At 35.5% G+C, this 14,976-nt stretch overlaps 1 protein-coding gene across 5 annotated transcripts in view; it reads right to left on the bottom strand.

Annotated features, from left to right (window-relative positions):
- Znf385b (zinc finger protein 385B) overlaps positions 1-14,976 on the bottom strand; it is a 387,916-nt gene that overhangs the window by 283,244 nt on the left and 89,696 nt on the right. The window contains exon 2 of one of the 5 annotated variants that reach the window (XM_048345159.1): positions 5,399-5,526. The exons of 2 other annotated variants lie outside the window; for them this stretch is intronic. In XM_048345159.1, the coding sequence (XP_048201116.1) occupies positions 5,399-5,526 (128 nt within the window). Of the gene's footprint in view, positions 1-5,398; positions 5,619-14,976 lie in introns of those variants that run through there. 2 more of the 5 variants (XM_048345156.1, XM_048345154.1) reach the window with 2 other exon arrangements.

Raw genomic sequence — 14,976 nt, 5'->3', positions numbered from 1 at the left:
GCCACAATAAACATACTACACAACCAAATATGACTGAAGTAAGTAGGAGGACATTGGAAGCCACAGGAGGACTGAAGTAGAGAAAACATTTAAGGTAATAAAAAATCACAGTCTTCTATCAATATAGTTTAGATACTAGAAAATGCCATCAGTATAATCTTAAATAATCAGAAAAGACTAAGAATATCTTAGTAACATTTATTATTTGGCAAGACTGGAAAGCAAATTGATGAGGAGAAGAGAAAAAAGTATATTTGGAGATCAAAACTCAGATTAAAAGAGAAATATGTTGTTGATTTTAGAGGGAACAATGATAAAATGTGCTGACAAGTGAAAAGGTAGAAATAAAAAGAATGTTTTCCTCTAAGTCAATAGTCACTAGGGAATGGATTGATCACTGAAGGAATTGTACAGTTATCTTAACGATGAGAGGGTTTACTAAAGTGTACTTTATTGAAATGGTTAACAGATATCCCTTTTCAAAATGGGTTTCTTGGTCTGAAATCTCCTGTAACTGACAGAGAACTTAAGTGGCCTTTTTGATTGAGAATAAAAAGATTAAAGAAATTATTCTAGTTGTTTCTTTTTTATATTACTAATCAATTACAAGATATCTGAACAAAAAATCTTATCACTTTGAGGTTCATTTTCACTCTATTTTTCTGACTTTGAGAATCATATTATATATTACTAGGCAGTAATTCCTGCTATGGATATTGAAAAAGAATTGAGGACACTGAGAAGTGAGGGAGAGAGAAAGGCAATGCAGAGGGCTAAATAAGCAAAGAGAATTTGGCAATACAGCCTCAGGTGAAAGGAAGTCTCAGAATACAGTCCTTTTATTGTTTTGCAGGGGAATTGCCAAGTGTGTCACAAGTGGCATTCAGAGCAGGGCAGAATGCTCCTCTATATTCTAGTTATATTAAAATTGTAATAGTACAGGGCTAGGAACAGGGTTTTGGTAAATAGATTGGCATGTGTACAATCTATGCATAAATGTTATTAAGTTGTTGCAAGTACTTGATAAAAAAATTCCCATAAGTAATCAGTCAGTGTATGAGGCACGCACTACTTTGTTTTACTTTGCTATGGTGAGTTGACTCAGTTAAGGAGTATACAGACAAATCAAGCTTGCAAGTTTTTCTGAAACCTCTTTAAAACCTGAGTCGCAGTCACAAACTCCTAAAGGAAGTAAAAAAGACAACATTTGCATAAAGTCCAGGTGAAGAGGTAGAGAAGGGACTTGGGAAGGAATCTCTCCTGATATATCTTAAGCATAACTAAACAAAATGAAGTTATAAGCATTCAACATCTGCCGAGGAAAGAAAATCCTGAAAATGTTATCATTGGCAAGGAAAAACAAATCAGAAATTAATTGTAGAATATTCACTATTATTTACTTACAGTGTAACTGTCAGCTATTAATTATTACGCTGCTTGTTCTGCGTACTGTTTTGTCTTTTTTTTTCCATTTTTCTTTTTTTGGCCAGTCCTGGGGCTTGAACTCAGGGCCTGAATACTGTCCCTGGCTTCTTTTTGCTCAAGGCTAGCACAGTACCACTTGAGCCATAGTGCCACATTGAGCTTTTTCTGTTTAGGTGATGCTGAGGAATCGAACCCACAGCTTCACGTATGCAAAGCAAGCACTCTAGGGCTAAGCCACATTCCCAGCCCCTGTACTATTTTATCTTTGTGAATTACAGGACCTTTCTTATACTTGCTTATGTTACCCTTCATAATTCTATGTTAATAGTATTTTGTGTTTCTTAAATGGTAACTAAATCACAACAGGAGTGTTCAGGCACAAAATTTAACAAGAGGAATGGTTGGCTTTTACAGGGCTTTCATGGAACCAATTTTGTAGGCCACTATTATAGATTTCTCTTCCTTATTAGAAAGTAGGCAGGGTTGTCAGTTTAGTATAGAACACTCAGTTAAACTCAGACCTCAGTTACACAAGTAATTTTCAGTATAAGTGTGTCTCAAATGTTACATTTGACATAATTATCCTAAAATTAATTTACTAATAACTTATTAATTTAGTTAAATTTTAATTCAATTAAAAATCCCATTCATTTTTATTTACTAAGTCTAGCAACTACAAAACTAGGTCTCCTTGGCTTATTACTGGGAAGTACAAAAAGAAAGCCAATGAAAAACACTAAAGGATAGGAAATAAAGATTTGAAGAAAGAGCACATTTTCTTACTAAAATATATTAATCTCCACACTGCAGTTCTAAACAAACTAAAAGCCCCACCAATCATGCAAGCCAACTCTTGAATTATATAATTGTAGAAATGCAATGAAAATCAAAAGTACTTTGATGTTACCATAACATTCTTAACTACCAGATTTTCTATATCTACAATATTTCATAGGTAACCTTCTTTTTTGTAGTATGGGATTTGAATTCAAGGGCTCATTCTTGATAGGCTGGTGCACAACTACTTAAGTCATGTCTTCAACCTGGCTTTTGGCTGGTTAATTGAAGATTGAACGTAAAACTTTCTGCACAATCTGATCTTAAACCAAGATCCTCAAGGTTTCAGCACCCTGAGTGGTCAGAATTATAGCTGTGAGGCACTCACTGGTACTACACATGAGCACCAGTACTCATTTTTAAATTGAATAATGTTAAGGTGGCTAACCCTTGACATAAAGGTGGAAAGTTGCCGTTAAATCACTGAGAAATCATGAGATTCACTTTTAATGACTTCCTAAATTTTACTTCTTATTAAAGAAAAATTGCTATTAAGTTAACAGGCAGATATGGCAAATTATTCCCCTGAGTGAATTCTATATTCTGTGTAATATGACAAATTTCTCCTGTTTTAGGAGAATTCTGAGTCTAAAAATTTGTGAAAAGGATTAATTTACTAAACGCATTACATCATCAAGTGGAAATTTTTTTCAGCTCACAAACTCAATGTGTTGACCTTTGGGGAATTGATAAATGTGAGGTATTTTATTTGTAACTTAAAGTCTAAAACAAAGACACTGACAATCTGGTGAGGGCTTGTGCCGGGATATTCCCAAGACAATAGAAAAAATTAAGTTGTGGAAAAGTATGCTTTATCTATAAACAAAAAAATCTTTCTAATTGAAAGGAAACATATTGTACTCTTGCATTTAATAGTAAAATTTTTATCTTGAATCTCTAATTATATGCAAACACTTAACCTATGCAAAGATTGAAGGATTAACAGGAAAAAAATGAAAATTCAAGATTTCAGGGGTGTTTTTAGTTCATTTTCAAGACCACACAAGAGGAAAAGCCTATTAGCATCATTCCTATGTGTGCCACGATCCACCTACAGAGAATAAACACACAATAAACATTTCCCTAGATGTCTAAGTAAATCTGATCACCTCTAGCTCCAAAACTTTTAGTAGGGACTAGTTTCAGGTAGAATGGCAAGGCTAAACAGAACATTCTTACCACAGTTAAAAGTTCATTTCATATTTAGCATACTGTGGAAACAAATAAAAGCTACATTTAAATTTTCAAGATGAGACCATGGCATGAAAGAAGACATTTTAAAAGGTTTACTATATCTGCAGACTATTTTGATGTGAGTCTTAACTCACCCCATTCATGGCATATATATATATATATATATATATATATATATATATATATATGCAACAAAGCATGACAGTTTACACCAAATATTTGACGTATAAAAGTCTTCCAGCCCTGCATCAGAGCTCAAAGATACATTACTGGACAAGCAGATGAGTGTAATGATGAATTGCACAATATGGTCAACATGAATAGAGTGGTTTCCTACAAATGTAATTGCAGAGTAATAAATATACTTTACATTTCAGAACATTACTATTTTGATGCCACATGTTATAGAGAAGATCCACAGTAGTAGACATTCACAACTTTAAATCTGTAGATCTAGGATGAAACAACATAAAGAACTTTGGAGAAATAGTGCATTCCAAAGCATAGATGATGCTGAAGGAAAGACTTCTGTTTTGAAGGTCTAATTGGGGTCTTCCTATGTCCCCACTTTTTTTTTAATCTCATAAAGACACCTTAGCAGAAGCAATCAGCTTTGACAGCACACTGAAATCCTGGCAGTGAACCATAAATTGACCATTACCATAAAAAGAGCTACTAAATGAGAAACCATGTGCTCAGTATAAAACTAATTTCATGCTTTCAAAAGCACACAGTTGCTTCTAGCACGATAGTGTCCCTGGGACTTGCTGAGACAGAATGGTGAGCACAAATGGTTTGCTCCTGATGTGTTCTGCTTAGTCAAGCTTTCTATGTACTGGCAGTAAATGGGGTCCTCGAGTCTTCTGTCAAACAAACACATGCTTACTTATCTATAACTTTGAAGCTATAAAACAGCTGCCTTCAAATGAATTTAGCAAGAAAAACACATACACCAACATGCACACACCCATGTGCCATGTTATTTTCCAATCAAATAAAAAGAGATTTTTCTGCAGACCTAACAGACAAAATAGTTAATAAGCATAATCTTATTTGAATGCCTAATAAGCCTCCTATTCCTTTCAGTTGTTTAAGAAGCAGAGTTTTGTCACACAGACTTAAATGATACCAGAGCTTAAGCAGTAGGACCTATCTCATAAAAGGCTAACTTTGAGCTTACCCTGATCGATACTTTCCATCTCAGACCTTCCCGGTTACAATGTGATGATTTAGGGATGTAACTTCTCCAGGTGAGAAGAAAAGTTGCATTTAAATGATAGGATCTGACATATTGTAAATATCACTTCTAATTAAAACACACTTTATGCAACTATTCTGGGCATTTTCTCCTATCATTTCGCACATCATCACTAGAAAGCAATTACTGAACATTGTCCACTGCCTGACAGGTCATAACGTTTAATTATTAGTAGTGTCAGATTTAACAAGATGTCAATTTCAGTATGTAATCCTTTCCTCCTACTTTGTTAGTTATCTCATAAACATGACCTGGTTCCTCCTATACATTTTTCATGTAAAAGATCCTCCAAAATATATTTAATCTATAGATTTTTAATTTTTACATACCTGAAGCACACAATAACCCTGGTGATTATCTGCTTTGGGGAATGGTAGCAAATCACATAACATCACTGACTTATTCTGAATGCTTAAAATGCAAAGGAAGTCACCTACTAGGAAGATGTCTCTGCACACAGCTAATACAGACAGAAAGAAATACTCAGCACACCCAATTTAAGGAGTTACTTCCCAATAAAATTTAAAAATACTGCATTGTCTCTTTGGTTTTCTCCTTCAGATGTGTTAGCACAACATGATAAACAGAACTGAAGACTCCACAGGATGCAGAGCAACGTTGGGAAGAATCTGTTACAGACATCCCAGACCCCATCAAACAAGTTTTAGAATAAAAAATGCTCACCTCTGCTAGGAAGTCCACTCCACATCCTGGCAGGGCTTTCACCAGCTTCACAAGCAACCAAGTTGGGTGAACAAAACTTCCAGGATGTGACCAGGGTAATGTACAGAGCTACCGGGACTTGGCTCAGCCTGATTATCCCTGTGACAGCACCACGTTATATCCCTGCTGCTCCAAACCTTCCCAGTTGCTGGCTTCTTGCACTGCTCATTGAAAATCCTTTACACGCTGGCAACATTTTAGGGAAGGACAAGCACACTCTGAGTCATTTGTAAAGAAAGCAGAGCAATTTCAATTCTGTATCTCCATGCGTGCTGAAACCAGAGCACTGTCAACGTGCAAGTCTGAGGTGGATTTGTGCGGAGAAACAGGCAACCTAAGCCTTCATTATCAATGCATGAAATCAGCCACTGTGATCAAATTCAAACAAACCACAAAAAGGATATAATTAGGCAAGGCTCCACAGACTTAGCACCAAACATTGTGGAATGAAAAATCCTCTTTCAAAATTGTGTAAATGTTAAAAATAGCTCAGTTTTTTTCAACAATATGCAGGATACAGAGAAGAAATCAAGAGTCTATATTATAAGTACTTATCATAAAGGCTGCAAAAAATGAAATTGCTCTAGGTTCAGAGGACCTTTCTACTGACAAATGAAATCTCTAGGCTATGACAATCAGAACCAACACACATTTCCATATATTTGACACAGAGGTCTATTAAAGGACAAGTTAAATATCCTTCCATTCTTAAGTTTCAGTCTCTAAATTAATGTAATGATCAGAAAAAATATGCAAGGCTATCCTAACACCAAGGGAAAATACTGTCAATTTTACTCTGAAATGAGTTCTTAAGAAGCAAAATTTAAGACAAAAGCAAAGAATATTTTCAACATTATCATCTGCAGCCATCATTAAAAAAACTCAATAGCTTATAAAACCAATGCATCCTACCAACCAATGCCAAGTTTAAATCTTTACCTTTCAGATCATCCTTCCTTTTCTTTTTTTTTTTTTACTAGAAGATGCAAAAGCCAGTTGACCCAGTCTTTGAAGAGCAGAAGGTAGTTACATCCCAGAAAGTAGCAGCAATGTTTTGAGATCACAAAATATAGAGCTTTGATGTGTGTGTGTGCAAAGCACAAAAGAAACTGAAGCACTTATCAAAAAAATCACACACATATACAGAAATTCTTACAAGGACACCAGCCAAAACATTTAAGTATCTATTCAAAATTTTATAATAGACTTTACATACGCATAAAGAATATAAAGGAAGAACAATCAATATCCAATAAAGGCAATACTTGATTTAAGGGTCTTCTATAAATGAGTGGGTTTAGTTCTAGAATGCCTACCACATCTCACAGGACACACTGAATAGTGTCTACAATCTAAAACATCTTTGTAAAAATAATTGATATGCCTAAACATACACTGATTTACATACCTGCACTTTGGAACACCATTATATAAGGCACACAGGTGTCCTCACTGTTCCTTTGTGTAGTTGACTCATTGGAGGATGCTACTCTGACATTTTTCCTTGAAGATTTAAACCACATCATGTAGATATAAGTGAGTGGACACACACACACTATTGTGTGGGGCATATGTGTGTATGCATATACCAATGTCACCATTGCAATCACCTTTGCCACCCAAATTCCCCACCCGCCCCTGTGTGTGTGTATGTATGTGAAGCTTATAGAACATGTGAGTGTATCATGAGAAGTGACATTAGACATCTAAGTTCAAAATTTCTCAGTGTCCTCTTTTTTTCCCTTACCCTCCTTTCTTCCTTTCTCTATCTCTCTGTCTGTCACTGTCTCTGACTCTGCCTCTCTCTCTCTCTTTCACACAGACACACAGACACACAGACACACAGACACAGACACACACACAGACACACACACACACACATCAGACAGCACACATGTTCTTCTTGTCTTAGACAGTATTTCATGAAGGACAATATTTCATCAAGCCCTTTTGTGTTTACCATATGCAAAGCCCACTAGTAATAATTTCATCATAGACCTTCAGATTCCTTACCTAAACCATTAGTGACTGCTTCTACAATGCAAATTTCGAGTATTTTCAGATTTTTAAAGGCATTCCTCTGCATATACTGAGAATTTTATAATATCTCCAGTGGGGCTGAGGAAACAATTTTGTAACCAGACACACTAATATTTTTGTGATTCCTACTAGATGTTATAAATAATTACTATAATTAACATCATATCAATTCAGATCAGATTTTACCATAAATATATATTACAAATCAAGTTTTTAAAGCTTCCTAAAATTCAAGAATTTTAGATGAAACATTGTGGGGGGGGGTCTCTACAAATGTTTCTACTTATTAAGTTCTGTATTGGAAAATGATACCTTGTCTTTTATGTGGACAAGAGATATGGAGGTCAGCATTGCTTTAGTAGAACAGGTGACATTTATAAGAAATGGCACTATTAGGACTATGATACAATGTAGAGTTTAAATGTGGCAATATTGCAAGATGATAAGGCTAGGAAAATCCATAGTGGATTATGAAATATATAAAACATAATATCACACATTCATTGACTGGCTACTAGTGAGAGATACTTAGCATATAGACCTTTGAGATACCTACCTCAAAATCAAAAAAGAAATTTTACAAGGAAGGATAAAATTTGTGAATGTGGCATAAAATATTTTTCTTAACTTTTATTTACCCATAACCAAAATACCTAGAATCCTAAACATCACATGTGACATCAGTAGAATCCAAAATCTCAGTTTTGCTTTATGAAATAAAGGTCTCTATTTCATTGGTCTGAATTATCTACAGCTTTGTACAGGGGTTCTTCAAAAATCACTTGGAGAAATAAATATTAATATTCTTTATCATGAATACTGTAACTTTAATTTTCAAACCAATTTTTAAGATATAAACTTACTTTGAGTATTTCCTACGAGCCTATTTCCCAAATAAATACTTTTAAAACTGAATATGTCACAGCAAAGTATTGGTCCTAGACTTAAGACCTTGGGCTTAGAGAACATTAATCATCATCCAAGAACATTTTCTGCTGGCATTTGCACCTAAGTCTTCCACTGAGAACTGCAAAAGACATCTATGTATATAGAAGCCTTTCTAGTCATCATATGAAATATGTTGAGATAAGTGGCTTTAATCTTAACTTCTAGATATCATCATAAAGTCATTTTCCATGTGAAGGAAACTTCATTTACCTGGCATTTGGAGAAATTAGTATATTTTCATGAAATGTTTCTCTCTTTTTTTTAACAGCCAAAATAGCACCCAATAATTTGATGGAGTTATTGTAGCCTCTTAATGTAACTGACTGTGTCAGAGTATGGGTAACATCTCAGGATTTTAAAAAAGCTTAACATCTTCCTTAAAATCATATTTGTGTAACAACAGATGAACTTCCAACATGTATACCAAAGGTCTTTGGATTTTCCAGGCAGGCTTATCAGAGACCAAACACTTAAAGTAGTTCAACACGATCTGTATACAATCACACTCAATGGGTGCAAAATACACTATCTTGCTTTTCTCACTCCTCCTATGAGTAAGAAATGAGTAGACATGTTTCACAATTGGCCAAAGAACCATACGTGTCAAGGATAAACACAAATAAATGGCCACTTTTAATGTCCCATGGGGATGCTTAACTGGTCAGCTTCTTGATATTTGTGTAAAGAAAATTGGTCAGTCAAGGTAACAACATTCATCCTACAGCAAACTCATTAATTCTGCATCCTCATTAAGCCACCTACTGAAAGTTCACTCTTTAGGTTAGGTTAAAACAGGTAACACCTATTCCAAGATTTAAAGGATATCATATCACAGATGATTGAAAATCATTCATGTATCAAACACATGTCTAAGACTGAGGTATCACACTGAACATTGGTCAGTATTTTATCTTCAAAATCTAAAGACTAATATTTGATGTTAAAAACTGTTATCGCTTTGTAAATATGACATACATAAAATTAATAGTTTAAAATACCTTTAAATTCTTAAAGCTCACTGAAAAAGGTCCTACCACTCCTTTTTATTTTTAAAATTCTATTCAAACTCATTTCCATACTGGCCCCCTAGAGTTCTGCACTTCTATAATCAAGAATCTTGTTTAACTTTATTTTTCAATGCTGGCAATTGAACCTAGGGCTTTATGAATGTTAGGCAAATATTTTACCACTGAGCTCTGGCCCACTTCACCACTTACAGAAAAGAGGGGGTTATTCTATAATGATTTTTTTCAAATCTATGTTATATGTTGTACTAGATTGCTGATACCATCCAAAACGGCCAGGATTCTGTCTCAACATTGAAGCATTTTGGAAATGAGAATCATAATTTGAGCCTTCATCCTATTTCCAGAGTTCTCATTCCTTAAAGAACCTCAATCTCAAGAAACCTTACAATATAAATCTCAATTAAATTTCCTTGGGGGAGGGGGGCAGAAATAGGTTACCAATAAAATCTTTGCATCTTTGCTTAGAAAAAGAGTTAGAATTTGGTAAACTAATTCAAAACTAAAGTGATCAATTCTGTGCAAGTCAGAGTCAGAAATGTATGGCAATATTCCTTGTACTCTCTCATCACTAGATCTCCAATAGTCAGAGACAATTCCTACTTTTTCTAATAGGAGCTGGTATTTATACTAAGAGAAGCAAATGTTCTGTTCTAAAAGGTCCAGTTAGGTGTATTTCATCCAAATCCTTTCATTTTAAATGTTCATACCTGCATGAAAAGTCAAATTAATTCATGTAGATACTACTTCATAAAAAGAGTGGACAAAATTTATCCAGTGAAAGAAGTTTTATAGACTTAAAATTAGGAGAATTGTACATGGGAAATAATTTAACCTATTTCACTCACATTGAAATGGCTTACTTAGTGTTAGTCATCATAGAAACTCACTAATATATAATCAGTGATTGCTTACACTTCCACCACAGTACTTGTATTTGCAAGGATCATATATCTTGGTTGAATGATAAAAAAATTGGGTATGGTAGTCAATACTTGTAGTCTCAATACTGGAGTCAGAGGAAGAAAGGATTGAAAGGTCTCTTTTTCCAAAAGAAAAAGAAAGAACCTACAACAACCAACCACACACACACACACACACACACACACACACACACACACACACACACACACACTCCCCTACAGAGACTGCCTAATGCATAGAAGATGCTCAGAAAACCTACCCAATGAGCGTATTCCTGCCTCCTTGTGCATGTCCACGCACACCCTTGCCCCTTTCTTTGTATGGTATTTTTGTTTCTTTCCATGAACTGTCATTCCCTCCATTGAAATGATGTGGGAGAGAAAAACATTCTTTTACTTTCAACAGGCTTTTGTCACCCTCGTGTGGTAGTTCTATGGTGTTGCAGCTTCAACTTCAGGGTTCTTGAGAAATATGTGGGGGAAAGGCACTTAACATTTTAAGTATGTATGAGATGCAAGGTGAAAACTCAGCCACTATATTTAAAAGCTGTACATATTTTAATGGTCATAGAGTTTATTATCACGCCTTGATCCTACGAGCTATTTAATAGTAGTAATTTTCTCAAATGTAGTAGCAATGGAATGATAGCATTAGGAAAGGGGGTGAATTTGATAAAAGTACATCATATACATAAATGAAAATGTCACAATAAAATCTCTTTGTTCACTTAATGTAGGGAGAGGAGAAGGAGAGGAAAATAGAGGCAGGAGGAGGATAGGAAAGGGAAGAGGAGATAAGGAAAGGGAGGAGCAGGTAGAGAGACAGGGGAAGATGGATGAATTAGAGAGAGATAGGGACAGAGGGACAGACAAAGGGATGGATGGAGAAAGAGAGAGAAGGAGGTAGACAGACCGGAAAGAGGAGGAGGATGAAGAGGAGAGGGTGAGGGGAGAGGAGGAAGGAGAAATGAAAGGAGGGAAAGAGGGAGAGAGTGAAGAAGACATACATTAGAAGAGCAGGGGGAGAAATTAAAGATCTTGGAAGTACTAAAGAGAGGCACAGGATATGGCATACAAGAGACTAGCATGGTGTTCAATGCTCCAAGCTGACAAGTCATCTTCCAGTCTTGTTCTCCTTTCTACTTGCTGGTGCAAGACAACAATCATTGTTGTCTTCTCCCACCAGTCAATATTCTCATTTGGAAACATACCCAGTCTGAGGAAGCCTGGCCTCACCTCTCTGAAAGTAGAGTCCACTGCTCATAACTAGCCAGGTACAGCCAGCTGTATAAGAAGCCATGTTAAAACTACTGAAAGTGTGCACTGCGGCAGCTTCAAGACTGAGTTCAAGACAAGAACCACCAGTCAAACTCTGCCCACATTTTGAACCCACAGAATACTGGGTAACTTAAAACATGGTTTTGTTTTGTGGGGCTGGAGGATTCCTGATGCTTTCTAGCAGCTTCTCAAACTTTCAAACTTCTCCTTAGTTTCTTCCTAATTCTCTGAGTTCCAGTCCCACGAGCACCTTTCACACTATCTCAACTTTCAAACTATCTCAACTCAGTATTCCAAACATTTCCTTCACTCCCTTTGGACCACTTCCAAAATTTCAACCTTAAGTGAGAATTCACAACTCTGAGTGAATTTTTTGATGGTAAGATAGAAAATGGACATGTTCACTCGTAAGTTATTAGGAAATAAAATGTTAGATAATAAGGAAATAGGTCTGAATTCTTTTCAAATTTATACTTAGTGAAGAATCTGTTGCAGGAGGTTGTGAGAGGTGCTGCAGCATGCAGAAGAATCTTCACCACAGGCATAAACATTGCTTGAGGACATGGGGAGAATTAGGGTAAAATTGACATACATTCCTTTCCCTGGTAAGAGACCTGAAAGAGGGAGGGTATCAGGGTATAAAGAGTGTAACCAATTGCTGGCTAATAGGTGGAGGAAACCTCTAAGAAGCAAAAGCTGGGCTTACCACAAAAACAGTCTGCAACCAGAACTCTAGACCTCAGTTTATGGCTCAGATTTCATATTAGGTCCCTGTTGACAAGTAACCTCTAAGCACAAACCTGGCCATAGCTATCTAGCCCAATCTATGTTTATAGATGGGAAACAACAATGTCACCTTGAACAAGTAGGCAGTAGAATCCAAGCCTTCCCTCATATAGCAGGCCCTAACCTCCTCATCCCTCTGTCACCTGAAGTCTCAGGAAGAGCACCTTCCTCACAAATCCACAGGGAGGGTTCATGAGGAACCTCCTTAGCACCTTGGCAGCACACAGTAAGGCCTTATTCCTTTAGCTGACCACTGCCTGTCTTCACTGCTACTGTCTACTGTGGAAGAGGAATATTTTTATAAGGCTCCCAGAGAACAGAGCTGAGAGTCTACTTCCTCTATTGCTCTGAAAGCATCTCTATGCTTCCTAGGTTACTGGATACCCCAGGGAAAGACAAAGGGACATAGATGCCCTCTTTCTCTTCCCTAATAATTTCCCAGATAAAAAGCTCATTTTCTGGGTGCAAATCTACTTTAATGTTCTAGACTGATCATCTTAAAGTGCAATTTGGACCAGAAGCTTCAGTAGAAGCTAGAAAGTCATTAAAAATTCAAGATTTCAGTCTTCCCCTGGACTTCCCAAATCACTAATTTGGGGGGAACCCAGAAGTCTTCAGTATAATAAATCCTCTGGGTAACTCTAGTACATGTTAAATTTACAGAACCAAAGAATTAGACAATCATTTATTCATACTCCAATTGCTTTAAATTTATTAAGTTCAGAAAGTGAGAAGGGTAATAGAAGAGGTATGGAGTGGACTTCATAGAGCACAGACTCAGGATGAAGAAGAGGACTCAGCTTCCGGAGAGCAGAGGGCAGGAGAAGCGTCACTAGTCACTCTACTTCCAGAGTGATTGTATCACTTCACTATCAGCCATGATCAATGAATGTTCTATTTTCCCTGTATCTTGCATCTGGGTCTTTATGAGTGTGAGGTGGGTGTTAAAATCTCTTTTTTAAACAAATAAGATTTTTTTCATATCTTTAAGTAGCTGTACAAAGGAGTTACAACTCAACAGATCAGTTTATAAATTCAATGCATCTTGATAGATGTTACGACATTTTACTTAGCCATTCTGAAAGGAAATATAGAGAAATCGCTTTGTATTTCTCACATTTCCCTAATGGCTAATTTTGAGCATCTTTTCATGTATTTATTTTTCTCCTTTTTCCCCTTTCTGAAATGCTTTATCTTTTGCTAATTTTGAAATAATATTGTTGTGTTCTATATATTCTAAGTATTGATTCTTTTTAGAAGTGTTTTCAAATAGTTTCTCTAATTTATAGATTGGACTTCCATCTTATTTACATGATACTTCATAAGGCAAAGTTTTAGGTTTTGAATGAGTTTGGTTGGTTAATTTTTCATTTTACACATCATGCTCTAAGATTTCAGTCAGAAGTCTCTGGATAGTCTTAGGGCCTGGAAATTTTAATTTTTTTCTACAAGTTTGCTTTTTATGATTTACATTTAAGTGTATGATATATTTTGAGAAAAAAAGTATATATCGCGTAAGATTTAAGTGGATTTCCTTCCTTGGACTACAGATATCCAGTTGATCCAACACTATGTGCTGAAAGTCTGTCTTTCTTTTCTCCATCGCATTTTTATACACTTTTGTAAAAATTCAATTCAATCTATATGGGTGTATTTCTAGGTTCTCTCTTGTTTTCCATCCATCTGTTGGTCTACTTCTCCATTAAAAGTGCAGTCTTGATTACTTTAGGTATGTAGTAAGTCTAATAATGATTCAAGACTCTTCTTACTTTATTCTTTATCAAGATTATTTCAAGTATTTTAGGATCTATACTTTTTTCAAACAAACATTAGAATGTTTGAAAATATCTTTTGTCTACATCTGAGAATAATCTCTCTGGAATTTTCATATGAATTGCATGAAGCCTGTAGATCAATTTATGGAGACCTAACATCCTAACTATGTTGAGTGTTCTGATCCATGAATATGGCATATCTCTCCATCTGTTTATTTGTTTTCTCAATATTTTGGAATTGCCATCATATAGATCCTGTACATCTTATACATACCTGAATATTTCATTTTAGTGAGAGTTATAGTTAATAGAATAGTTTTGTTAACTTCTGGTTTCCATATGATCATTTGGAGAACAAAGATATAGTTGATTTTTTGTGTTTGTATTCATTCCATTTTCTGCAACCTTGTTGAATTGACTTGATATTTCTAGAGTTGCTTAGCTAATTTATTGGAGTTCTTTTTTATATGTAAGCCAACATACCTTCTGTAAAGAGTGATAGTTTCATTTCATCTTTTTTAAGCCTTTTGCATTTTATTTTTCTTAATTTCTTACAGCATGTAGAATTCTCAGTGCTATATTGGATAAAAGTGGCTGTAGTGAACATCTTTATCTTGCTCTAGGTTTTAGGAAAAAATTGTCAACCTTTTTAACCATTAAGTATGTTCACTACAGGATTTTTACAGGTTATCCTTAAAAATGAAGGCAATTTTCTTCTATTCTTAGTGAGTACTGGGTTTTCTCAAATGCTTTTTAACAAAACT

This window comes from Perognathus longimembris, chromosome 4 (assembly GCF_023159225.1).
Source record: "Perognathus longimembris pacificus isolate PPM17 chromosome 4, ASM2315922v1, whole genome shotgun sequence".
Taxonomy (NCBI): Eukaryota; Metazoa; Chordata; class Mammalia; order Rodentia; family Heteromyidae; genus Perognathus; species Perognathus longimembris.
The sequence above is the reverse complement of the archived record's forward strand: the minus strand, read 5'-3'. Positions and strand labels throughout refer to the sequence as shown.